This window comes from Bacillus rossius, chromosome 8 (genome assembly GCF_032445375.1).
Source record: "Bacillus rossius redtenbacheri isolate Brsri chromosome 8, Brsri_v3, whole genome shotgun sequence".
NCBI classification, from domain to species: domain Eukaryota; kingdom Metazoa; phylum Arthropoda; class Insecta; order Phasmatodea; family Bacillidae; genus Bacillus; species Bacillus rossius.
In genome coordinates, this window is record NC_086336.1 from 59,010,766 (window position 1) to 59,037,514 (window position 26,749).

General features: G+C 37.0%; 1 protein-coding gene across 2 annotated transcripts in view; it reads right to left on the reverse strand.

Annotated features, from left to right (window-relative positions):
* Positions 1 to 2,032: 2,032 nt before the first annotated feature.
* Positions 2,033 to 26,749, reverse strand: part of LOC134535037 (protogenin B-like) — a 220,650-nt gene continuing 195,933 nt past the window's right edge. Inside the window, exons 13-20 of one of the 2 annotated variants that reach the window (XM_063373870.1) lie at positions 26,329 to 26,629; positions 25,746 to 25,876; positions 23,873 to 24,054; positions 22,910 to 23,084; positions 21,782 to 22,038; positions 14,482 to 14,601; positions 11,441 to 11,529; positions 2,033 to 11,166 (exon numbers count right to left, since the gene is read on the reverse strand). In XM_063373870.1, the coding sequence (XP_063229940.1) occupies positions 10,992 to 11,166; positions 11,441 to 11,529; positions 14,482 to 14,601; positions 21,782 to 22,038; positions 22,910 to 23,084; positions 23,873 to 24,054; positions 25,746 to 25,876; positions 26,329 to 26,629 (1,430 nt within the window). In that variant the 3' untranslated portion in view covers positions 2,033 to 10,991. Of the gene's footprint in view, positions 11,167 to 11,440; positions 11,530 to 14,481; positions 14,602 to 21,781; positions 22,039 to 22,909; positions 23,085 to 23,872; positions 24,061 to 25,745; positions 25,877 to 26,328; positions 26,630 to 26,749 lie in introns of both variants that reach the window. The other variant, XM_063373869.1, reaches the window with a different exon arrangement.

The window sequence follows — 26,749 nt, forward strand, 5'->3', positions numbered from 1 at the left end:
CCAGCATGTGGCAAGAATATCTAAAACATATTTATAATGCTAAAATTAATCAGGAATATTTCTCATATATTATCACGATAGATGATCTAAAACAGGGCTTGGTTGAAGATGTAACTCTCTCTCTCTCTCTATCTCTCTCTCTCTCTCTCTCTCTCTCTCTCTATATATATATATATATATATATATATATATATATATTAGGGTTATGCGATTCCATGATTTTCAGTTCGATTTGATTCCGATTCGATTCTCATCACAAGAGTTGAAATTCGATTCCGATTTCGATTCTTTGGGTAACTTTATCTACATAGTCATTAGTCTGGTAGGACTAACTAAAAAAAAATTGCATTTATTTTGAACCATATGTATTTAACTTAAATGAATAAGAAATACAATTCTGGAAGATGACTGCGGCCCTTAAACTTGCCACAATTTTCATCCATTACTTATTTAATCACTTCACCACTGTTTAAAGATGTCAAATGTTACCAACGGTAAAGTCAGCTGCCTCACTGGAGTCACCGAGATAGTGCGATGCGTGCTGCGCTAAGAAGTATAATTTATTAATTAACCTACATTTGCACATATGACGTATGCAGCATGGCCTAGCCAGTAGGTTTATTTAAATTAAAACCAATAAGTAACATATATTTCTTTGTTTTTTTCAACAAGATCTGTTCCCCTAAAAACGGAAAAAATACGTAAATATTATTAATTTATTAACTTCACGAAGTTAAACCACACAACAATGATCAGCTTTAATTAAGTTTTGTAAAAGGCAAAAGCATAAACAGTAAACAGTACTTCGATACTGACAGAATGTTACGATTCAGTGATTCGATTCCTTTGTGTCTCGGCACGCGCGATCTATGATAAATGGTGGCCTGTCACGGTAGCCTACAACTCACGTAGTTTCGGTTCCCTACCACGTTCGTGCAACTTCGGATTTCTCTCAAAAATTGAAATTAAAAAAAATCGAAGGGTTGGATTATGTTAGGTCAGTCACAACATGCTTTTTTTCATTGGAAACTTCTGATTTAGTGGCTGAAGTGGCGTTAAACCCAAAATGCAAAACTTCGGAAATCTTCGGAAATTCTTGCAGGGAACCGAAACTACGTGAGTTGTAGGCTTCCCGGCGTGTCAACTGGTCTATACGTACGACACCGCTAAAATATTTTTATGTCGTGAATGTTTTAATGTTGGTTATTCTGTTAACAGAAGACTGTCACAGAATGGCGATCTTTGTAAATGTATGGTTGAACAAGGAACTATTTTAACTGTTAACAGAAAATTGTGCGTTGATGGTTGTAAAATTCATTTTTAATATGTGTTATTTATTTTTCAAAACAAATAAACCAACAATATTTTTTTCACGTGCAACGTGAGAAATGGTCATGAGTAATATGCCGTAAGTAGGCAGAAATAAAAATGTTTGAGCAGATTGTTAAACTATTTCATAAACAAGCAGTTTTCGTTAGGTATTTATCTTTGCAAGCCTAAACAGTTAGTGGTTCTGAACGTGTAAATTATATCATACACGATCTTTGAAAAGAATTTAATGTTCGGCCTAACCAATTTTTCATAACGTTATGAAATTTGCTTGAGTGAAAGTGCGCGGCAATTTTACGAGTTACATTAATGATAATTGATGAATAAATTTATTTCTGGCAATCAGTTGAACGGTAACCGTCAATTTCTTCGATTTTTTTACTTTTGAAAAAATTGCCAGAATTTTTCGATTCCAAATTTTAGTTTCGGTTCCGGGTTCAAATAGTTGAGGAATCGAATCGAAGTTGAAATTATCGAGTACTCGCACATCCCTAATATATATATATATATATATATATATATATATATATATATATAATATAAAGAATTCTGGAATTCAAGAATTTTTTTTCTTTCTCTCTTCCTTATAAAGAGTTGTAAATTCATTTTCACATATATATATATATATATATATATATATATATATATATATATATATATATATATATATATATATGAAAAAAAAAATTCTTGAATTCCAGAATTCTTTAGTCAAATAACAAAACTAAAAGATGCATGTTAAATAAAACATTCTGACTCGCAGATACTAAGGGATGAACATGAGATAATTCATACATACCAGCAACAAAACCTGAGGAGTAAAAAAAGAACCACTAACACCTGCAGAGGAGGTTGAACGTGTCGACCCCAATCCTTTGAAAGGTTCAGATTTGTGGTTTAGTCACGATTCACTTCAAAAATTGGGTAAATATAATTCTTTCTTGTGGAATGTTTTATTGAAGCTAAGCTGTAATAACTAATGAACAATGAAATCAACTAGAATCAAATAACTTTAACTACTATACCATTTACCCTGCTACAAAGTGGTAATGGTCACCTGATGTACACTTTCCAAGACTTGTCACTAACAGGTACCTCCGTAAAACAGTCTGTTGCCAGCAACAAAATTAACTGTTTATCAACGATAACGAAATAACTAAACGCATCTGTTTGGGAATGAACTGCATAGTGATAAACATCACAAATATTTAGCAACAACACATGTACACAACACACGTAAAAACACTTTTTTCTTCTATAAAACTATCTACAAATTATTTATTCTGTACACTGACTGGAATGTTGTTTCCTGGTGAGTATTCTACAATGTTATGAATACTAATCTGTCATGTATTTACAAAATTACTTATGAGAAAGCATTTACTTATTTGGGGGTGATTTTTACTATGAAAATAAATATTGTATATATATATAAATGTATGTATATTATGTACAAAAATTCTGAAACCTGCTACACGTAAATGCATATAAAAACGTATCAAGCTGGTAAACATAATACAAAACATTCACTACAACTATACTCAATAATTTGCGAGGAATAAATGTTGACTTGAACAAGTATCTATTGCAATCAGTTTGGGAAGAACTACGCAGACTACAATTACTGTTTGGAAGATGATAACATGGCTGAGAGGAATACTTAATACTGTAGGAAATACTGATTCTAGAAACAAGTGGCAGGATGCCGAGGCTGGAACAGAAACACGGATGTTGGCACAAAATACACGCGAGATAAGTTTGTGACCAAGCGGGTGGAGTCCAGTGGTGTAAAGCATACCGATGCATATCCAACAAACCTTGTGATATGACATTCAGTGGTTGGGTTGATGATGAAGTGAAACACATACTAATGTATACGCGTGAGAAACATCTCGCTTCTCTTTCTCTCAAATGTACACGTCACATCTGTTGAGATTTGCATGAAGTACAACCTTATAAACATCACACAACAATATTCTTACGATATAAATATTGCGATACACATGCTACAGAAGAACAAACAAGCGGTGACATGGCGTAAAGGCTACGGTGTACGATACAAGCACCGGTACTGTAAGTAACGTTGTTAATGAACACCTAAGTATGTCACATCAAGTTAGGCTGCAATGCTGTCACGCTTGATTGTTCTTGCTGGCAACACATTGACTTGGCGATGAATTGTGGTTGACAGAATTGCAACCATTGTACATGCATATCAGTATCAGAAACACAACTAGCTGTAAATAATAACACAAGTAATGACTACCTACACTTTCACTAGAGACAAGAAAAACCCTGAAATTGAGCTGAACTGTACTACATACACAACAGTGAGACTATATAAGACGAATAATTGCATTGTAGGGAAACATGGGCAAAACTTAAAATCAACCAAAAACATAAAACATAATGGCAAATGTGGTGACAGCTACAAAAATTAAATATTCATTAAAATATACACCATAAAACTATATATTGTATGAAATGCATTTTACCAAGAAAAAAATGTAGATATTCCTGTATGCATTGTGGTGCTTCTATGAAGGAAAAAAAATGTTTATGATAGCAGTATTAAAACTATGGTATTTTCATTGCTCAACTGTGGTGGATACAAGCCTCCAATCAAGTGAAAGAATTCTATCATAATCATCTCTTAAGTACAATGCTGTACAACTTCAAAGACTGCAGAGTGCTGAAATAAATAATGAAGACAAACACAAAATTACACAAAAGATTGAATTTTAACATTTTAGATATAAAAATTATTTTAGCTAAAGGATCTTGTAGATGTGTAACAAAAGTATTTCATGCAGTAACAAAATGCTAAACCATTCTTTACAAATCATACCAGAAGATTTTAATTTAGCTAAATAAACACTGAACAATATTTTTTATACATGTATCTAAAAAAATATTCAGTGAGAAGCTCTTCAGGAGGTTAAACAAATCTGTATTCATTCAACCGTGCATCAGCCACATACATTTTCTTCAAAATATAATTTGGAAAATCTTGAGGGCGGTTCTCAAATGGAAGATTTCACTGTTTTTGTTCGAAGGTAACGAAGAACTTAAGAATTTCTTATCACAGGGATGTTGAATTTATGATGTTGGTGCCTTGTACGTGCTACCCGCACATTTGCTGCTAACTAATACTGCGCATATTTTCGTAGCCCTTAAACATCATATTATGGTAAATGATTATAACATGGTCAAGGTCCCGGAGAGGATTTTTGGGCCCTTGGGTCGTGGGCTTTTCACAGGATATAGGGCTGTCTTTTATTTTAGCATGAACAGAAAACTTCTCCGAAACGAGAGACTATTGAGAAAATAACTAGCCTATGTAAGGTAAGGGGAAAAAAACAAATAAAAATGCTGTTCTGCATTGCAGTAAAAATAATTTTTTTTGAGTGTGTAAATATAAAATGTATTTTGACAAAAAGAAGACACTAAACATTTAACTAAGCAATTTGCATTAGTACAGCAGAATATAGGAACTAATAAATATTAAAAATGCTTTTTTTTTTTGCGTATTATTTGATGGTTTTGTTTCCTGCCTTTACTGACTGAGGTCAGTGCATGTACAGAGACACCAGAAAGAGACAATCCAATAAGGAACTTGTTCCAACATGGGAGTGTCACCTGTGACTCTTAACATACTCTGTCGCCAGGTCTTGACCAGCTCAGGTCGTGCTTTATTGAACGTCTCCAGCAGTACCACCCTAGTTTCATAAAATGTGAAAGCAGTGTTACCATCTGTCACATGGGATGCATGTGCGTATCACCTCAAGAAACAAGGCAGCAAGGCTGCTCTCCATGGGCGGTCGATGCTGGTTGCTAGCTACACTGCACGTGTGAAGTTCATTTTTTTTTTAAAAGTGCGGTCCTCAAAAATAAAATTGTGACGCTATAAATGTATAGTTTAAGCAACACAATCATGCACCTAGGAAAAACTTGCCTAATTCTGCGTAAGGCAATACATCATGAAAATACCTACATTTCTTTTCCCTGGGGGTGGCCGATACACGGAGAGATGAATACAGTAACAAAAAAGAACAGTAGAAACCTGATATAACGTGACCTGGTATACAGTGGCACCTGGTACAACATGGAGTGTCAACATCTGGTTGTGTGTTATTACACAAAAAAAAAAAGAAAAATTAAAATACAAACCATATTTCAAAAGGCAACAAACCAATTTGTTTAGCACTCTATTTCCTGGAAGAAATTCCAGCAACTCTTGAGGGGGCCGGTGTATTTTACACTTCAAATTAAATTTGTGTGAATTTCAGTTGCAAAACTATTTTCAGGGAGACTAAAAGTTTGGTAGATATTCTTGCGAGACTTAACTATTTAGTAATTTTTGTTTACAAAAGTTATGTAATTTCAAGAAATTATTACAATATCATACCGAAATTTGCAGTGTTTCCAAACTGATTCTCTATTTATTTTAAATGATCATCCCATCTCCGTTGTGGGCAGTGCAAAAAAAAATATTCAAACAGGTTTACCACCCAAGCCATACCACCAGCTACACACTGCACTGGTTGCTTTTACGTATTTATGATGGCCATTCTGTATATAGTGTGAATGTTACAGCCACATTAAATCAGGATTATACTTTACTTTCAGTGAAGTTTAAGATATTTTTTTTTAAATCGGAGGTTGCAAAGCAACACATCATATTAGCCTTTTAAAATTAACTGATCCTGTGTGCTCCTATATCAATGTTGTTCATACTACATTTAGTCCTTGTTTAAGCTGTTATTTAAAAATTATATATCTGCAAAATGCCCATATACCACACAATTTTTCAAATACTTCTCAGAAAATCAACAAAACTAACTGAAACATAGCAATTTTCCTGCAACGTTACCGGAATGTGTATGCAACTTACGTGCTGTATGGATGCATTGTGTACTTTAGAGTTCTTAATCAGCACGGCTAACATCTGCCATTGGAACAGACAGCATACAAAATAAATACTTTGTGATAACATGATAACACAAAAGCATTGCTTATCTTCAGCTTATTCATTACTAATTATGACGTAGTTCTTGGATGAGCACTTTCAACTCTAAAAGTTTACTTCTGTAGTATAAATGTACAGCATGCACATCAAAATACTCTGTACACAAGAAAGTTAAAAAGCAAATACCATATTTAAATGTATTCCTGTAAAATAATTTGTGAGAATTATTATTTTTTTCTCCATAAGATTATAAATGCTACAGAAACATTAAGTAAAAAAATATTATCGACTACCTTTTCACATACTGAGATAAAATTTTGCATGTAGATTATTATGATAAGAATTATTTGTATCTTCAATTCAAGTGGCATGCATATATGTAGTCTGAGAAAAACAGCACAGCTTTACAATCTACACAAATGTCAGCAGCATTTCATGGTAACTCAATGCAAATGTAACATGTGTCTGGCTAGTGATTCCCATGAGGCATACAGGGACAACAACATAAAATCAGGCAAAAATTTTGTACCATAGAAAAAGGCACCAAGTACTTTTATATTTTATTTTGTCCCATCTTATTTTATTTTTATTCTTTTTAAGTATTTTTTTTTGTATCAGCATTCTAATTTACTAATATTACAACTCGTAAAAAAAATTTAAATTTTAAGTCAAGGGAGCATGTAATGGGTGTCAGGTTGTAAGCTTCATCCTACTTATCTTACGTAATATCTACACGGAGTTCACAAGTACAGTTTCATTTCCTGTATCACAAATGATAAAATTGATTGGCTCTTCTAAAATAACGTTGAGTATTAAATTAACTTTTCATTCTGCATGTTGGTGATGATATCAATTCAGGGGGTCAAACTTGACTCATTCTGTAAGTTTGGTCCTTCACAAGATCCTTAAGCAATCCACAGAAAATTAAATAGAGCCAACAATATTCCATGAAATTGTCTGACCTGAATTCCTGGGTTATTAATTATGCAAATAATAGTTTACAAATGTGCAGTCTTGCTTTTGCCAGTCCGCAAGTATTTCCCTCCCTTCTTTATCCTACCGTCTTTTCTTTTGACATTTTTCTTAAGACTGCCTACAATTCCAGTACAAAATCAGAGTTGGCATGTCTATAACAAACATGAAAATTTCATGCCTAGAAATTTCTCTTACGTTGGATTTGTTCCAACACAAACTGAAACATCTAATTTTTGTGATACTGACATGAGATTAGGAAATCAAATTTGTACAAGACCAGTTTTTTTTTTTTTTTTTTTACAGCTGGTCAATGTACATTTTCAACTGTGAACAATAAAAAAAAATTAACTTTTGAAGATACTATAAACTTTTTTGGTTTTCGTGTTTGATTCACGTCACAGTGGTAGTGTGTGCCAACATTTCGCTCTGCATTACAGGAGGCATCTTCAGAGTTGAGAATCAACTAGAAGCTGACAGATTAAAGGCCTCTATCTACGTACAGACGAGCCAGGGGTCTTCATCAAGAAGCCAATCACAATCACGAGAGAAGGGCAAAGACCCCTGGAAAGTATTTATAGAGCCCAACCTACTCACAGCTCTCAGTTGATTCTCAATCCTAGAAATGCCTGCGGCAATGCAGAGCAAAACATCGGTACACACTATTGCTTCGACTGGGTTCAATCATGAGAACCAAGTAATTTATCAGACAATGGCTGTAAAAGCCTGAATATACACTTAAAGAATAATTTTGATGAATAAAAATTTATACAACACTAATAGTTGATTTTAATTATTATTGCAGGAATTTTTGACTTTTTACCCTTTTTTTTATGTTAAGTAAACGTGTGTTCTTACTAATATGTCAATAAAAATTAGAATAACACAAAACCACATAGACTCTAACTAGTCCTGGTGTATGTACTGAATAATGTAATACATAATATGAACTGCAGACAGTTTTTCAGTGTATTAAGTACGTGATCATTTTAATACAAAGAATGCACATTAAAAATTACTAATACACCTTTTTCAGGACCACAAACGGTTAGTATAAAACTACACGGTATTTGATATTTTCAATTCGGCAGACTTTTGGAATTGAAACTACAAGCAACACTACTGGAAATTCTGGCACACAGAATGCCTTGTAAAATGAACGCACAAAGAAAAATATACACATCTCAAAGTCTCGGTGCGTGACAATCACAAACACAAATGAGAATCTTACTAAACTGCTAGACATGATTTGGTACTAGGGCAGTTCGAGATTCCTATCAGGAACAAAGTACTGAACTAATGGGCAAGTCTACATCCTGACACCTGTTAACGTGTTTTAAGGCTGCTGCGAGCTGGCTAACAACTGCAGCAGGGAAAATGAGCAAGTGCTAAGTGCAAAATCCAAGCACTGGGATGACGATGCGATGGCACTCAATACAACTCTTGGTGCATCTGCAAATCAGGACACGTTGTCTTGCCTGGAAACTTTCGGCGTAAACGTTGCTGCAGTGACAAAACAGTTATCATATGCACTTGAACAAAAGTGTTTTTTTTTGTTTTATTTTATTTTTTTAAATAACACCCACCAGAAAAATTGTTGGCTTAAGGACGGCTTCAAAATAAACTCACTACGCCTTCACTGCTTTTCAATTTTGCAGATTTTTCATTGTGCCATTATCATAAAATGACATAAAAAAACTGGAAGACAGTAACAAAAATACACGATACTTTGTGCTGCAAGACTAAACACTGTTTTCAAGAGCTATGTTCTATTACGTTACTTTGATACACATCTACAGCTACATCTCAAACTGTGCCAACACATGTTGTACAACACCTATTTACAAGCATTCAGGAAATAACAGATTAATTATTATTTACACAGAGAAAAAAAAAATTAATGGTATTCTTACACTTAAATTCATACTCGTTATATGTGTCAAAATGTCTCAGGTACAAATTCTATAGTTTAACTGAATTGAGTTATTTATTTTTTAAGTATATAAATAGGTATATGAGTTTACTTTCAGAGAAAGAATTTCAGAATTATGCTTCTGAAGCATTTCGTGTTCAGTTCATGCTCTATGGCTCATATACAGTAAAGTTTTTCATTTTTCTCGGTGAGGGGGGGGGGGGGGGGGGGGGGGGGGGGCCTTAAACAAACACAGACACGTTCTTCTAAACTTGCTAAACATCCATGAAGCTGGGCTCTTCGTATACATCTTTAACATTAACATCAAATTCATCTTAAATGCATTCATAAGATGATGCAAGCCGTACACTACGAGCATCAGTCCATAACGTGATGTTGACTTAATGTCGCTTCATCTGCTCGTTTTCAGCCTAAAAGGTGCTAAACGTGCTTCCACTACACTGTCACAAATATCAAAATAAAGCTTAAAAATAAAACAAAATATTTTAGTACAATCTACCCTTAACATACCACTCTTGTACCATTAATTTATGTACAATGCTGCCATTTCTGCTTTGGATCAATGCTTCCTAAACAGCAACTTTAGCCACATGATTCCATATTTTTCAGCTCATGTAAAAATAAACAAACACTAATTTCGGGTTCAATCCTATTTTCGCAAATCAGCAGTGCCTGCCAAAGCCATTTTCTATTATCTTGGTGCATTTTCAATACTTGTATCGTCAACAGATTTAATTGCAAAAAAATATATTTATATTAAAAGTATACCCGCATCCTTCCGAAACACAAAAGATTTCTCGTCGTGGGATTACCGTATCTCTACAGTACAACTTATGGTACTTCAAGACTGTTCCAATGCTTATCGAAATAAACAATTATGACAAAACAATAAAAAATTTCCACAAAATTCTAAAATATTTTTTGAATGTAAGTGAAAACAAGTAGTCACAAAAATACTTTCACTGTGTAGATACAAATGTTCTAAATCCTAAAATTTAAAAAAAAAAGTTATTCATCCCAAACAAGCAGCAGTTCTTACTCGTAATTCACCTGAGCTCGCCGCTGGGAATGATTGAACGAGCACCGTCCTAGCAAGAGCGACACTGCGACGTTCTCACGCAGCAGCCGGTGTGTCACAAGCAACCACAGTCGGAAAACACACCAACTTAGCAAACACTTTAAAAAATTGTCTCCAGAAAACAAAAAAGAAAAAAAATTGTTTTAAAACATTTGGCTGATAATACCTTCTTGTATCAAGCATCACGAGCTTCGTTGTGTCAGTGAGGTAATACTAAGGAAACAAAGTGATAGCTAACTAAAAGTACTTACATACACAAAAAAAAAACAATCAATATTATTTCATGCAGTCTTGGGTAATGGAACATGGTATAGTATAGTTTGATTAGGCAGTCTGTAAAGTTCACCTTAGTCTTACCAACTGAAGCAAAAATAAGCTCGTCTGTTGACAATAATAGTATGCAGTTACAGTGTACCAACAGCATGCCCATTTAAGACGGGCACAATAGAAACTATTTAAAAAAATATGTATACAATGAAAACTTCATATAAAAAAAGTCAACACTTAATATAAGTAACTGTTTTTTTTTACATATAAAATGAGTTTTTTTTGTACCCACGTACAACAGGTACGTTTCTAACAACTATTTTGTACTTTAAAACACAAATGTTGTCGTATTACCAGCCAAAGCACGGGCAACGAGAGAGCCTCGTGGCGTCGGCGCGCCCCGTCTAAGCGTTGGAACTGTCTTACTGGCGAGAGGATGTGTGCTACGTGTTGCGACGGTGGCCAGCCTGGCTGCTGCTGCTGCTGCTGCTGCTGCTGTTGGGAGAATGTGGCTGCGTGAGGTCCAGTAGCGTGACCTGGGTCGCGTCCAGGTCCTTCTCCTCCGGCTCTGGACTCCAGGACTCTTCCCGGCGTCCGCCCGCTTCCCCCACCCTGCACCTGCGGCACAGTGATCGCCCGGCCCTCACACGCCTGCGTCTACACGACCCCCCACACGCCTGACTGTCGTCCCTGATCCCGTCTGACACCGACACCGATACACCATCAGGCCCGTGGGACGACCACGAAAAGCAGGGCCGAGCATTGAAAAATCTGTAGCTACCGACATCTGCAGTCCAGCCCTGATCACGTGCCTTCTGCCATCTGCTTACATGCAAAGTGTCTGCTACTCTTAATCATTAACTGAGGCGTTACGTATCCGCAACAAACTTACTTTTTCTCATCTTTGGAACACAACAATGGTTCAGAATGAGCACCATCGCCACAGGCATCGACTTTTTCAATGCTGTCCCCATTCTGAAACTGAAACAACCACATTCCAAATGCACATACAATCTATGTATAACAGTAACACACAAGACAAAATTAGGGTAAATTAACAGTCACATTTGTCACATAATGAACAATGCATGATCAGAAAAATATTGTAGAGCTTGAGAAGGTATTGCCATGCTTAAAATAAAAATTTCAAGACTATCTTAACATATAAAAAAGCCCTCTTTCAATTATTATAACCCTAAGAAAATTTCTAAATTAGACTTATTTGAAATAAAAACTGCATTTATGTATTTTGCTTAAGCAATGACACAATATTATCTTTCCTTTTGATTACAATAACTGCTTCTTGACATGCATAATTTACCTGATTGTATAACTGATAAGTAAGTTTGAACCCTTTGAAGCATCATCCCCGCTTGAAACTCCGTGCTTGGGCGCCAATTTCCCCTCCATCCACTGTTACCATTCCTTTCCATCTCCATCTCTTTTCCTTCCCTCCCCTCCACTCCTTTTTTTTAGTGTCACGTACCCCCTCTCCTCTTCCCCCGATTTGCTGCAAGTGCACGATGATAGAGCAGTATGTATTAAAGTTCTGGGATCACAGGCCTGCAGTTTTCTTCTCCTGTCAGCCGTCGTCCTGTAGAGTAACTCGTAGTATAGGGTTTGATTGCACCAGCCTTTTTGTCCGAGTGTCAGCCCGCGATGGACGATCGGGGAAAATAAATGTGTGCTCTGAGACCAGCGACCTGGCTTGATGACAGGTTTTCAGTGCGATGTTCAGCCTCGTGTAAGTTGCAAGACAGCTGCATATTAGCTTAAAGTAAATGATGTCAGCATGCCAGCTTGCTTTGAATCGTTTGTTCGACGGCTATCTTATAAATTTTAGTGTTTTACTTTGAACTTTATCTCCGTTGCGAGTAATGGCCGCTATGAGTTTGTTCTGAACGATCGTTGTCATGCCAGGTAAGTGCTGGGTCTCGGATGCGAGTCCATGTGTTCTATTCTGGTAGTCAGTTTATTTTCTTTGTTTTTGTTGCTTGTTGTGAGTGTTGGTCGCACTTGGCCTTAAAGAAAATTACCTATCAGTAGAGCTTTTATTACCGCCTGGGTATTGTATTGCACGGAATATTTGTGTTGATTATCGTGTAACTTTGTCTTCTTGAGCCAACTTGTGGTCGAGTTGAATTGGGTCAACCCTGTTTTACTGTAAATGCCTAACATCCCCGCATGCCTCTGTATATCTGTAATTACTAGTTTACACCTCTATTAGCACTGACATAATTGCTGCCCTGGACCACGTGATCACAGTTAATGCTTATTATTTGAGTCATGTTTAGGGCACCGTCCGCCTTGATAGCTCTGTTGAGCGTGGTATTAGCATTTATGTGTCTGCCTGCCTTTTTCTATAGTGATCCTAGGACTTAATATCGTAGTTCATGAATGTGCTGGTAAATTCTGAATTGATCGTATCCCATGTTTTATATATGATGTGCTGGTGCAAGTGTTTGTAATATCATTCTCACGTTAAAGAAATTATTAACTGGTTAACTTGTAAATCACACTTATAGTAAATCCTAATGTTTTGGATTTTCACTGTGAGCCTTTTATGATCGTGTGTTATCATAGTGTGTATGGAATTTTGATCGGGAAGTTTGAACCCATTCCTACCTAGATGATCATTTTGTTATGTTGTTTGACATGAGCAATGTAAATTTTAAGAATGGTTTGTCGATATTGTAGTATATTCTCCTTAATTGAGAATGGTCATATGCTTGTTGATAATTTCATGTTTGTGTTTATTAATTATTTTTGTGACCTATTAAGTCTAGTATACATAAATAAATTAGAAGTTGTTACAGTTTGCATGTTTTAGTATGATCACATATCCTGTGCACAAAGTGTGTCCTTGTGGATACCCCTAAAAAGATACCGACGCGATTATTTGTAGTGGTTGGTCTAGGATCGAACCCTGATCACTGCACCTTCTTTATTTGACGAATGAATACGATTTTATTGACGGTAGCTTTATAAGGCATTTAACTGGATTTTCAAGTGTTTCAGAAAGTGGCGTTCTTTCGAAAATGTAGATGAATGTTTGAAACTTGGTGGGTAAACAGGGTATAAAGAGTTTGAGGTGATATTTCACTCAAAAGAGATGACAGGCTGGCTGTAATGGAAGGCATTAAGGTAATTATTCAACTCAGCAATATATGGAAAAGTGGAGAAAACAATAGAGGTGGATCAAGTGTGAAATCTGTGAAACAGTTCACATCCGCTGCATGTAGTGCTAGTAAAGGAGAGATGGAAAGATATGATGGCACTTAAGATGTCGCAGCAACACAGTTGGGAAAAGATGACTGCAAATAAATCTGGATCATCCTTAAAATGGGATTGTTCTGTTAGTAATGGTAATATCATCCTGTACATTATCACCTCCTTTGCTTTTTTATTTATTTAAGCTGACAAATAATTTTCTACAAAATCCATAGTCAACCATTAAAAAAAAAAAAAAAAAAAAAAAAAAAACCCCACCACCACCACCACTCACTTTGTATGTGGCCTTGACAGCTAAGCAAGGCATAACTTGACCACAATGCTAAGCACAAGACTGTGTTCAATGATGTTTAAACATTTAGGCTTACAAGAAATTACCAAATATTTTCATCCTTTTTCACTTGAACGCACTATGTCTGAAAACAGAACTAAAATTATTGTAACTTAATTTGTGATGAGACTTTATTTACATAACATTAAAATGAGATGGCACCTAAAACAGTTTTCAGTGTAGGATATGTTTAGAAAATCTACTGGCGGCTCAATGCCTTCATTCTTCTCGGTGAACGTGTTTCAAAATGGGAAACATATACTGGAGTAGCACCCGACAGGAATTTGCACGTTAACTTTATCACGAAAGTGCGTCTGTGAAACGCTGGCGTGCAAGGGAGCGAACTGCAACATCACGACCCAGAACCTTACCTGAGGATTCTCGGTGATGTTAACACTGCTCCTATCGAGCATCGCCTGTCCGGATTTTGCGCGCCCATTGCTTAACAAAGGAAGCTTCAGTCCATTAGCATGGCCATTCGGATAGCCGCCCTGCAACAGACAGCACCGACAGCACCTGCCGTTTACTTGCTCGACAAGCCAGGTAGTAGTTACACAAATATTTAATAAACTTACTCCTCGGTTAAATAATTATAATAAAAAGAAAAGAGCTAGCAGGCAGACTGGAATTCACACTATCGCAGCATATTTACTGCTTGTGTGTGTGTGTTTCCACGGTAGGCTATTTAACCCTAGCCTAAAACCGCCACCCATTTTCCTTTAACCCCATCATCACCTTAGGAAATGATTTTTGAACAAAGAGATCTACATCTGGCGTGTGAGCCAGTTCACCTCCTCGTGGTGCAGTCTGAATAAGGCTAAATGAACGAACAAATAATACTGGCGGTCAGATAATTTTAGGATCTCCTGACTATAAGACACATTCTACGAAATGTAATGTGTCTTAAATTGCCATACAATGAATAAAATACATCTGGACTGTTACTCCAGCAATGCCCCGGAAAGTATCCCAAATAGACTACCACTACGATATAAGGAGATCTGGATAAAAATTTTTTTTAGCAATGTTGTTGTATTCCTGTATTTATTACTTTTTTTTTATTTTACCTCAATCATTTTCATTATATGGCCCTAAAAATATTTTTTCCCCACTGTGATATCAGAAATAAAGTTAATAAATACCTGTTTTCCACATTTTTTTGTTTATCTTTTCTTTAATTTATGATAATTTATCTTAAATTAAAGAGGAAAGCAAAATAAATTTTACAATTTATAAATGAAATATTTAAAACTCTATAAATATCTAAAATTATATAAAAGAGACCATACATAAGAAGACATAAAATTTGAGTATTGTTCACATTCTATTTTGCATATAACCTGGTCTGCTAAATAAATTCACACATCAATCATAAACTGAGATGTAGGTAGGTATGTCTATACAAACTGGCTAATATTATAATCATAATTTTGCACAACTATAGAGCTCTGAAGATCCCTTCCTGCATAGCCACCCAGAAATTTTTGTAAGTTGTATTTATTTCTGCTCAGAATTGTTCTGAAAAAAAAATCATGAGATATAAACATTACATAAGTGAAAGTAACAATTCACAAAAAGTGGAGAACATCTTCAAATTATAGCTGTGCCAACACGAATCTGCAAAAGCAGATTTTGCTTATATTTAGTTGCATTGGTGTTTCTGCTGATTCACGATTACGCTTGTTAATTTTCAGACAATATTATTGAAAAATGAAAAGCGCCTGTCATAACCTAAAAATCCACCAGTAACCTATTCACTTTTCGTGCTACTATATCCTTTGAACTCGCATAATATCTTAGCTTCATGTGCCAGCCGTTCATATCCAACTTAAACATTCTATATTTTAATAACATTCAAGAATCTATTATGTACATTGTAAATAAATATATCACCAGCACGGTAAAGTACGATAAGAACAAAAACTTGACGTCGTCCAGGGCTACGCCCATCTGAGCCCGATTTGCCACCACCTCCCTCCCCCCTGTTAATCCTCCCGGCTGACGTGTTTTAAATAGCGCGCCGCCGCAAGAGGGCGCTGTAGAATCAGTGCTTCGCTCCCCAAGATATAATAATACTGTGCAAATCTTTTGTTTTGTTCCCCAAGTGCCATATGTTTTTATATTAAAATTTATTGTAATTTTTATGCATTTCAATCACTAAACACGTCCGCGGCAAGACGGGAGACAGGGTAACTGTTCAGGGCGCTTGGCGAAAACACCCCCCCCCCCCCCCCCCCTCTCCGCCCCGCTACCTCTGCGGCCATTGCTCGCGCAGTCGCTTCCCATCGCTAGCTGAAGAAAGACGCTCCGTTCCGGCTCTCCGAGGACTTCGCCTTTGTGCGTCTATCGAGGTGGTTGGACCACAGCTGTGCCTGTCGTGCCGCGAGGCGTTTTCATAGAGCCATTGTGTGTGCGTGCTTCGAGTGTTGTTTGTCGGCGTGTGGGGCGCCCTGAGATCCCACTGCGTGGCTTTTATAAACAGCGTGCTCAACGCTGAGAGCGGGCCAGGTCAGTGGTTAGGGTGATTGCGAAAGGGGGAAACGAGTCACGCCGCCACATGGGCTACGTCACGCCTGAGACAGAGTCTTCTCGCCGGGTCCGTGCCCCCTAGACACGGTGGCGCCCACTAAAAGTACGTTATAAATACTACCGAATCCCCCGACCTTGTCAAACTTGATGTATTTAAAGCATTACAAGCAACAAAAAATACCAAGTGCTTGAACTGCAAAGAAATGTTTGTAATATCGTGATAAGACATTTTTAATTAACTAACTTAAAATTTTTAAAATTGAACAAAAAAAAAACCAAATAATGTAGGACTGCAAATAACGTAAATTACTTTTACTATTTCCAGTGCAAAACGACCTCATGAAATGCATTTCCGTTATTGAATTGTAAACATGTGCAAAGAGTCACAATTTTGTATATTTTTAATTCATTTTTTTAAACTTCGTATTTTGTAAATCAATATATTTCATTGTTACCTTCTATTAAATAATCTTATTTTATAAAATTATGATTATGTATTAAATAATTAAATTTTCCAGCCTGTATTAGTAATTTCATATTTCATTAAGCAACTAACGGTCATCAACAAACACATGAAAACAAGCTAAAAATATGAGTTAAAAAAGAGAGGTTATGTTCCATTTATAAACTAAAACACATGGAGATTTGCATTGCATGCTTTTCTTAGATGAGTTATTTTAAGTAATTTAGTACATTTATAAATTTTTTTTTAACGAAAATGTGTTTTCTCCTGTATCAGTTTGGAATCAGTGAATTGGCAACAGTTGTATTATTGGCATATCTGCATTACGACTAAATTTTGTGAATTGGTATATTGCATGCTTTTCTTAGATGAGTTATTTTAAGTAATTTAGTAGGTACATTTATAAAATTTTTTTTTTAACAAAAATGTGTTTTCTCCTGTATCAGTTTGGAATCAGTGAATTGGCAACAGTTGTATTGGCATATCTGCATTATGACTAAATTTTGTGAATTGGTACATCTCTATATGTCCTACAACGACAGCATCCAAAATAACTGTAATTTACCATTGTCACCATGATACTTAAGGTTTTAAGTTATGAAACTTCATGTGTGGATAGTACATACCTACATGAAATACAATATGACCATTTTGTTTGTTCCATCAAAATACCAGTAAAACAGTCTACCGTAACCCCACTTTAAAAACCAATTAATGCTGGTCCTTTCAAAACATACTAACATAAAAAAAAGGGTTAACAAAACATTACTTAAAAGATAAATTCCTGCTGGTTCATAGATTAAGTATAAAATGATTATACACTAGATTATTTTTTTTCTTCAAAGCCTCCTCAAATAAGGTTATATTTTTGACGAAAAATCCAAGATTCTGAAACTGTAATACCATAAGTGTATAAGTTACTAATATGCATGTAGTAATAAAATATTATGAGCTAAAAAAATATATAGTTTAAAATTTTTAGGATAGCTTGCAATAGCGCAAGTCTAAATAAGTTCAGTGCTGTAAGGAAAAACTGCGTACTGGAATGTAACAACAAATGACAACTACATTGCATAATGCAATCTAAAGGTGAAATATCCTTTAAAATTTATCAATTGACCTGAACTTGTATTTTGTTGCAATGAGTCTATCAAAGACAAAAAGACACAGCACAAAAATACAGAGAGCTGTGCATATGCTCCTGATTTCCAGCTGAAACCCAAATACAACCCTTACGGGCGAGGGGATGTTCCCCTTGTCATACAATCAGGTTCTACTTGAAGTAGCTGTTACCGACCGGGAAACTAATGCACTGTTTCTGTTGACTTTCATTCACCGCAAAAAATTACAGCTTCGTAATAGGAACAACTGCCATGTGTTCTGGCTCAGAAATAACATGGAACCAACAGGCGTCAAAATATGCCCGTCAAGGCACAAATGAGGCAATGCTAACCTTAATGTGAAGGAACGTACTAGCTAATAATGTTGTCACTCTGACTGTTCGGTAAAATAATACACGTGTTGTGCTTATCATGGGATTCGGCGGATGGATACTACTCCTGCAAGTAGTCATCTGGCAACACTGTCCGCTGGTAGAGCAGTGGACTTCAAGATGGCGCCACGGTAAGCTGCTTGGTAATTTTGTCTGTGATCTGGCAAAGTTTTTAAGTATATACACAACACTGACAATAAATGTCTGATGGTCACAATCCCACTAAGCTCACCGAAGAACAACAACAAAAGGTAAGGGTAAAAATAAATTGCTACCTACAAGACAATTTCTACATAAAAAATTTGGAACAAATTTTTTCAAAGGAATAAATAAGTTTTAGGTATAACTTATTGCCATAAACGTAACCACAACTAATTACTTACCTAGGTACTTGTTTTGTAAATAAAGTCTCAACAATTACTTAATGTTTATTTTAAATACAATGACTGAAATGTTATGCAAGAAAAAAATAAGCATAAATATGTCACATAATTAGTCTATGGTAGAAAAAAAATTAGATATTAAAAAAAAAATTACATGTACTGCTAAATTTTCAAACCATGGCTTTCATTGCTTTAATAACAAAATGTGGCCACAATACACATCACGAACAATCATAAACTTATCAAAAACAAAGTTCTTGACTGAAGGTTCAAATTATTATTTTTTCACATTTTTTGTGCATTATTATTTACCAAAATCAAAACTTTGTACAAGCTTCTGCAGTCATTTTCAATCCTTAATTGTAAAGCAGGCTACCAAAATAAAAGACCCCCTTCAATTATCTCAAAACTCAAATAATATTAAATCTAAGGCAACTTTAAACATAAAATAACCTTTAACAGTAATAGAAGCTCTACATGTCTGACACAAATATAACATTTTATAATATGCCATGTTTTTTTTGGTATATTATGTCTCCCACAAAAATTGAACAATAAAAATCAGCATTTGCAAATAGCCAATTTAGTTGCAGTATAGAGTTAATGGTGCCCTGTGTTGCCAGATATATACTGCCCGGCCTGTTGAGGGGCCCGCCTCGTCAGGGGTGTATGTGTGTTAGGGAGGCGGGGTGATAAGAGCGCCACTCGCTGGTGCTTCTAGTGCCGTGTCGCCTCTAAGCGCAAGACTCTGAACTGGCACGCAGTCTTCTCGTCGTTCACAGAACTATGAAAGTTGAGCAGTTCCCGTAACATTATATGGCAGAGAAATGAAGATAAAGGCGTAATGTAAGTGCTTTAATTGTTTTCAAGAATCTGTAAAACATTTTAATGCCTAAAAATCACTATGAAAACACCCCTTTTAGCCATTTTAACCCTTCTAAAAATACTGTTTAAGAAACTTAATTTGGAAACCAAACTACTTATCGGCCCTCAGAAAATTCTCAAATGCTTTTCGTAAACAGACCCCACTCGGATAACATGAATAGTTTTCAAATCACATTTTTCCTGAAGCTCTGCACACTGTATGTGTGCCAAGGTCGGCGGGGCCCTTAGTTAAATAATTATTATTTTGTAAACCATCATTAAAAATAATAAGTTTTAATATTAATTTTTTTTTTAAATTTTACTAATTGATGATTTTTCTAACACCAAAAATAGTACCTATTTATTGAAAGAAAGAATTGTTAAAAGCTGAACCCCAAATACTATTTCACAGAAGAAATTATTTGTAGCAGTTGGTGACTGTAATAACAAGGCATCCCATTAAAATTATGAGCTATGCACCAACAAGCCAAAATGTCATTCCAAATTTTCCTTTACAAAATACAATGTTTTAGATACAGTTAAAAATTTTTTTCGTTATATTATAAAGTTGTGTCTATGGAATGTATATGGCAGCACACTGAAACCAGGACAGTGATAATTGCAGAATTTGTGCTTTAAAAATACCCACTGCAAACTAAGGATGAGATAAGTTATAACTAGACTTGGACTTTAATTCCTGTGTCTCTTTTACAGCTGAGTAATGCTAAAAAAAAATACCTAACTTCTATAATACAATTTTCAAAGTTAAGCTTCGTAAAAATCAGGTCAATCACCTCCCCCTCCCCCCCCCCCCCCTCCAGGTCACTTTTCCATCCCACAAAAAAAAGTGGGAGCATGGCCGCCCCGTGCGTTAGAAGTGAAATTCACAGACTTATTTGTAGTTCTACTTCAACTCACAAGCACAGCTGCAGGTGCCACGGCTGCTGCCATCTGTGTCTTCGGCAAGTAACTCGACGGGTGTGATAACAAAAATACGTGATTCACGGGGCTTTGATTCTAATGCATACAATTACTGGTTGTGTGTTAAGTTATGTGTATTGAAAATTATTCATACTTGAAATTTCAGTTTCTAGTAATGTCAGCGTGATAAGGGACTTCAGAATTATGGGTGTAATGATTGCAATGTGGAACTGCAGAAACAAGATCTCGTCATATACAACTGCTTCGGTGCCGCTATACAACAAACATGTCGCCAAATAGCAATTCAGTTACACCACTCTCTACCTAATTGTAACCCTCGCAATCTCCGTTACTCACTTTTCATTACTCTTCATAGTCCAAAAAAAAATTAAATTATATTTTATACAGATTAATTAATAACTTCAATAACACAGACAAACATGCCAGTATTTATGACAGCACTTTCGGGTTAAAAAAAATTATGTAATTTGTTTAATTAAATAAATGTTTACTTAAATAATAAATTGCAACTTGGCTTTGTTTAGTAGGAAATATATATTAATTTTTTTTATTTCTTACCAAAATTTTTGTATAAGACGTTATCTGCTTGGTAATTATTAAACTTGCTGTTCCAATATTTATGTTGCGTGTAAAATTCTTGTTATTTTTAAAATATCCCCTCTGTTTTGTTTCATGATTCACGTATCCATTTGCCAGCTCTAGTGTCGTCTTGTTTCGAATTGTGTTGTTCTTTTGTGTTTTGTCCTGTGTGCTGTAGTAGTCCCTGCAGGTATGGGGTGCCTGCTGGTGTCAGTTGGCTATCTGCAGGTAGTGCCCGCCTGCTTGAGTTCATGGGTCTTGCGCTTTCATGCTTATAGTCACTACGATGTCCTCTGTACGTTTCTGTATGTCGTGCCCACCTAAGAAGTTCCCAAACTGTTCGTGGGCATGTTATAAATTTAAATTAAATTAAATTAAATTGAAATGAACGCCACCGGCTGTTGTAACTTCCCACTCACCTTGGTGTCGAGGTGGGCGTGGTCCTCCAGCGGAATGTGGGTGGCGGCCCCGGGCGAGAAGCACTCCAGCTCGCGGGGGCTCTCGGAGGGGCGGAGCGGCCGGCTCCGCCGCTGCCAGCCGTGGCAGTAGCCGTTGCCGTTGGCGTGGGGCCCTCCGACGGGCGGGGGACGCGAGCGGGAGCAGCACCGGTACAGCACCAGCCCCAGCACGGCGAGCGTCACGCAACTCACCGCCACCACCACCCCTGCCACAACAACTGAGCGGACGTCAGGGAGCACCTGTCGCGCCACGCAAGCAGCCCTCGGCTCTCGCTACATAACACTCACATGCACACCCTCGCAAACATTATAAACTTCACATAGATTAACTGAAATAACACTGACATGTACACCCTCGCAAACATTATAAACTTCACATAGATTAACTGAAATAACACTCACATGTACACCCTCGCGAACATTATAAACTTCACATAGATTAACTGAAATAACACTGACATGTATACCCTCGCAAACATTATATACTTCACATAGATTAACTGAAATAACACTGACATGTATACCCTCGCAAACATTATAAACTTTACATACATTAACTATGGAAAATAATTTTTAAAAATATTTAAAAAATTATTAAAACTGTATACGGCAACAATAGTACAGGCATTAAAAGAAACAAAGATATTAAAAATAAGACAAAACACAACTAAAATAATAATCACTCAAATTTTCAACCACATACGTAAGTTGTTTTCACCCGGAGTAGAAAAGACACTATGTACACACATACAAAACTTTAAAATATTTTTTAAAAAATGTCATATACAATAAACATATAGTTTTTGTGTTGACATTGTTTAAAATACGTACATTCATTTAAAATAAACCTATGTTTTTCTTAATTTATGCTGTTAATGCCTTCAAAACATTAGAACTTTCTAAATTCATGGGTTATGCATAAAAGTCACTAATCGACAATTTAAATCCAATCCTTCGTACTGATCCACTTCTTTTCTTTTCCTCTCTATAGATGGAATATACATACATGTTTTATCTTTTTCTCGGTGCTATCACCCTATTCTAAAAAAAAAATAAGGAAATAACCAGGGAAAAGAACTCGGTGCTCACCGATCCGCTGCGACGACGCCTCGGGCGGAGACGCGGGACCGCCCGGGGTGTTGGTTCCAGTGATCTCCCCCATGGGGATGTGCAGGCTGACGACGGGACTGTAGAGACCCCCGCCTGCGCCCGTGACCGCCCGCACCATCAGGTGGTACCAGGTGTTGGCAGACAGCTCCGACACCTGCACGCACATGCCAGGACCTCTTCCTTAGCTGCTCCACTGTACTGTGAGTACTTACACTTCATATCTTTTTTTTTTTACAAAACTGGATTAATCGAGCACTTAAAAAAAATACAAAACCCGGAAGGGGGAAGAAGAGGGCATTTGAAGAAATTGGAGAAAGGGGAAGGAAGGGAGGGGGGGGGAAATTGAAGAAAATGGGTAAAGGGAAGGAAGGGGGGGGGGGAGGAGTTTTCATAATTTAAATCACAAACCCACCACAATTGAAAATAAAAATACCGAAACAAAGTTAATCGCCAATTTCTTTGCGTTTCAACATTAAAGACGTAGTTTAAAATTTTTCACACTCTGATGAGACACACTTAACGTATTATGCAAAAAAATTTATTTTGTCGGTTTTTACAATGGAGTGACGAATATTTCTTGTTTCATTCATGAAATATTCTGTTAACACGGGATGTTGACATATAGTAGTGTGGAACATGGCCCTCTCTGGTAAGTAAATTTAGGGGGGGGACATGGGATGTAAATATATTTGGCGAAGAGAAGTAAAAATATACAAATAGAATGTACTGTATGTAATGTAATAATAATAAGAAACAATGTAATGATAATAATGTAATTTTGATTGAAGAATTGTTTAGAATGAAATGAAGGGAAAAAAAATTACCCTTGAGTGCTATTGTGTTGTGTTCCCTCCACAAGGAATTTTTGGAGGGGTTACCCTTCCCGCACCGAGCAGAGAGAGCGGAGAGAACGAGACGGTCTGGTCGGTGCGCGGGGCTCACCTCCACGCTGGTACGCCCTCCAGGGACCTCCAGCAGCCGCCACTTGTCGACGGTCAGCGCCGTGTTGTTGCTCACTGCCACCTCGTACTTCCTGATGACCCCGTTGGTGGACTTGGGCTCCCGCCACAACACGCGCACGGTCTTCTGGTTTATCGGCTTCCACTGCACGTTGTACACCATCCCTGGCACTAGGGACACGGAGCAGTCCCTCTTTCATGTCTCTTGACTGCGTGAACCCACTCCCAGTACAAGATGTTAAAAACCCGTGATTCTAAAAATAAAATTAAGTGTTCAACTTTCTTTGCTATCTTAAAAATGAATGAATGAATGAATGAATGAATGAATGAATGAATGAATGAATGAATGAATAAATAAATTTTATAACACATTTTATTACTTTGTTGTTATGAATTGTTAAATTCAAATTATTTTTGGGACGTGAAAGAAAGAAAAAAAGAATCCTACAAAAAAAACTTTTTTAAAAATCTTATTAGATAATCAATGATCAAATAGCAATGGTAGATGATTAAGCTGCCCTCAGTTGTGGCATTGCAATACCCCTGCTCTCCCCAACTTTGCAGATTATTCTTATTTTATAATATTTCTCAGTATATCAGCTTATTATGTACGTAGGTTCAAGGTCATGGTAACCTAGTTTTTTATTTATATATTTTTTTCTAATGAATATTTTATAAGTTGAGGATATTTAATTATTCTTACTGGCTTTCACATTGTTTGCAAGGTTGGCATGTGTTTAAATGAATTTTTATTATATTTATTTACTTTTAATATTATTTTTATAACTATATTTTTAATTTGACTTTACTTAAAAGTTTTTATTTTGTTACTAGAACATTGTGTATTGTTTTGGTGAAAGAAAGGACGAAAGACAGGTGGGTGACTAGGTGCCGTTAATTTCCTACGTAGGTGCTACCAACACTTCTGAGTTACAAAATAATAATGTTTTTGATATAGGAGATGCAATTCAGTTATTATATTTTAAAAAGCATAAACTTAACATTTTCTATTATTAGAAAGATATTTAACCTGTTAATGTAATTCCTGACTCTGTTGTTTAATAAATTGGTTTTTGTCAAGATTTGCCACTAGCACAGCCTAGTAGGCAAGAGGTAAACTATCCCTGAAAGGTTCTGGCTTTTTTCTCCACAGCCGGTGCTGACATGTCTAACATGGGAAGGTGGAATGTAAATGTTGGCTGAACACTCGGGCGCCATCGGAAATAAATACGCCATGAAGGAGGTGAATAGCTACTAAGAAAAGAAAAATATATATTGTTTGTTGATTTTTCACATTATTAATTCGTTGCATTACCAATTAATTGCATAATTCTACACAAGTGTCGTTGCCATTGTGCGCGCACGGAAATAAAAACTCTATAAAATTATTTTTGAGTTTATGGTTTATGGAAGTGAGATATGGCACGGTTAACCCGCAAACCGGATAACCCGCACCCAAATGATCGGGAGTCTACTGAAATTAATTTCCTGTGCGACTAGGCTAAATTCTTATATCTATTGTATGGACTTTAAAACATGAGTTAATATACACAGCTATTTTAGAGAAATGAGAATATTTTGTTGATGAAAACTGTTAATTTTAATTGTCATTAAAGTTTGTCCCTACAACTTGAATAATATGCACATCAATTTGGCAATGGCAGAGTGGTATGTGGCTACTTTAAGATTAAAGCAGGCTTTGAACCTCTCGGGGACTGGCTGAGTGGTCATTCGAGAGCTTAAGAGACTGAATACCGACACTCGTAACCAGAACAAAATTTTTCGGCGATAACTGCAACCGAGGAACCACCACAATGCATGCTGAACGTGAACAGCGGCAACGACCCGAGGCTCACCATCTTCCAAAGTCCTGCACTCGACCGTGTTGCTGTAGGGGCCGTATCGATCACTCTGGTCATGGGTTCGCACCTTGAACTCGTACAGCGTGTGTGGCTTCAGATCACTCACTTGCACCCCGTTACTCGTGCTGCACAACAAAGGTTTATTTATTTTTATTTTTTTTTTGGTTCTAGAATGGGAAGGGGTAAAAAAAAAAACAGAGGAGCAACCCCCTCCCAAAATAAAAATAAAAAATAAAAATTTTTTTTACCCACAAATATAGAGACCGGGAAAATTTTGCGGATTCATTTTCGTGATACGCTAAAAAATGTGCAGCTTCTGCTATTGGGTTCACTTTTAATATGTAGGACTCTTGGCGAATTAGAGACCATCACTCAAAAGAAGTATCCAGTCACAAGTTACCCACTCGAGACGCCTCAAAATTCAGCGTCCAGTGAACAGGCGCCGTTTGCCCAAGTAGGCGGAGGATCATGGAGACTAACCTGGAGGTCATTGAACTCGCGAATTTTTCCAGTCTCTACCCATAAAATCAAACACGGATAAAACTCGGTGGCAGTTGAACGGCTTGTCGGCACCGACCTGCGCACGTAGCTGCAGGGGGACTGGTTGGCGGGCGGGGCGGCCTGCACCCGGCCGTAGCACACGGTGAAGTAGCTGGCGTCCACGGCCGGCGTCCAGGCCAGGCCGATGGCGGTGGGCGACGCCGGCCCGGCCACCAGCCCCGTGGGGGGAAGCAGGCGTCCCAGGAAGAGGCCCGAGTCGCCGCCGCCGCCCGCCGGCCGGCGCGACGAGGACAGCGTGACGATGGACTGCACGCCCGCCTCCCCCTCCCCCTCGTCGGCGGTGCCCAGCACCAGCACCTCGTACCACGTCTCCGGGTCTGCGAAGCAATCGCGCAGATGATACAGACCAGTGATCAGGGGCGTAGCCAGGCAAGGGTTTTAGGGGTTCAACCCCCCCCCCCCCTACCCTTCTTATTCATCACTCAAACAAATTTCAT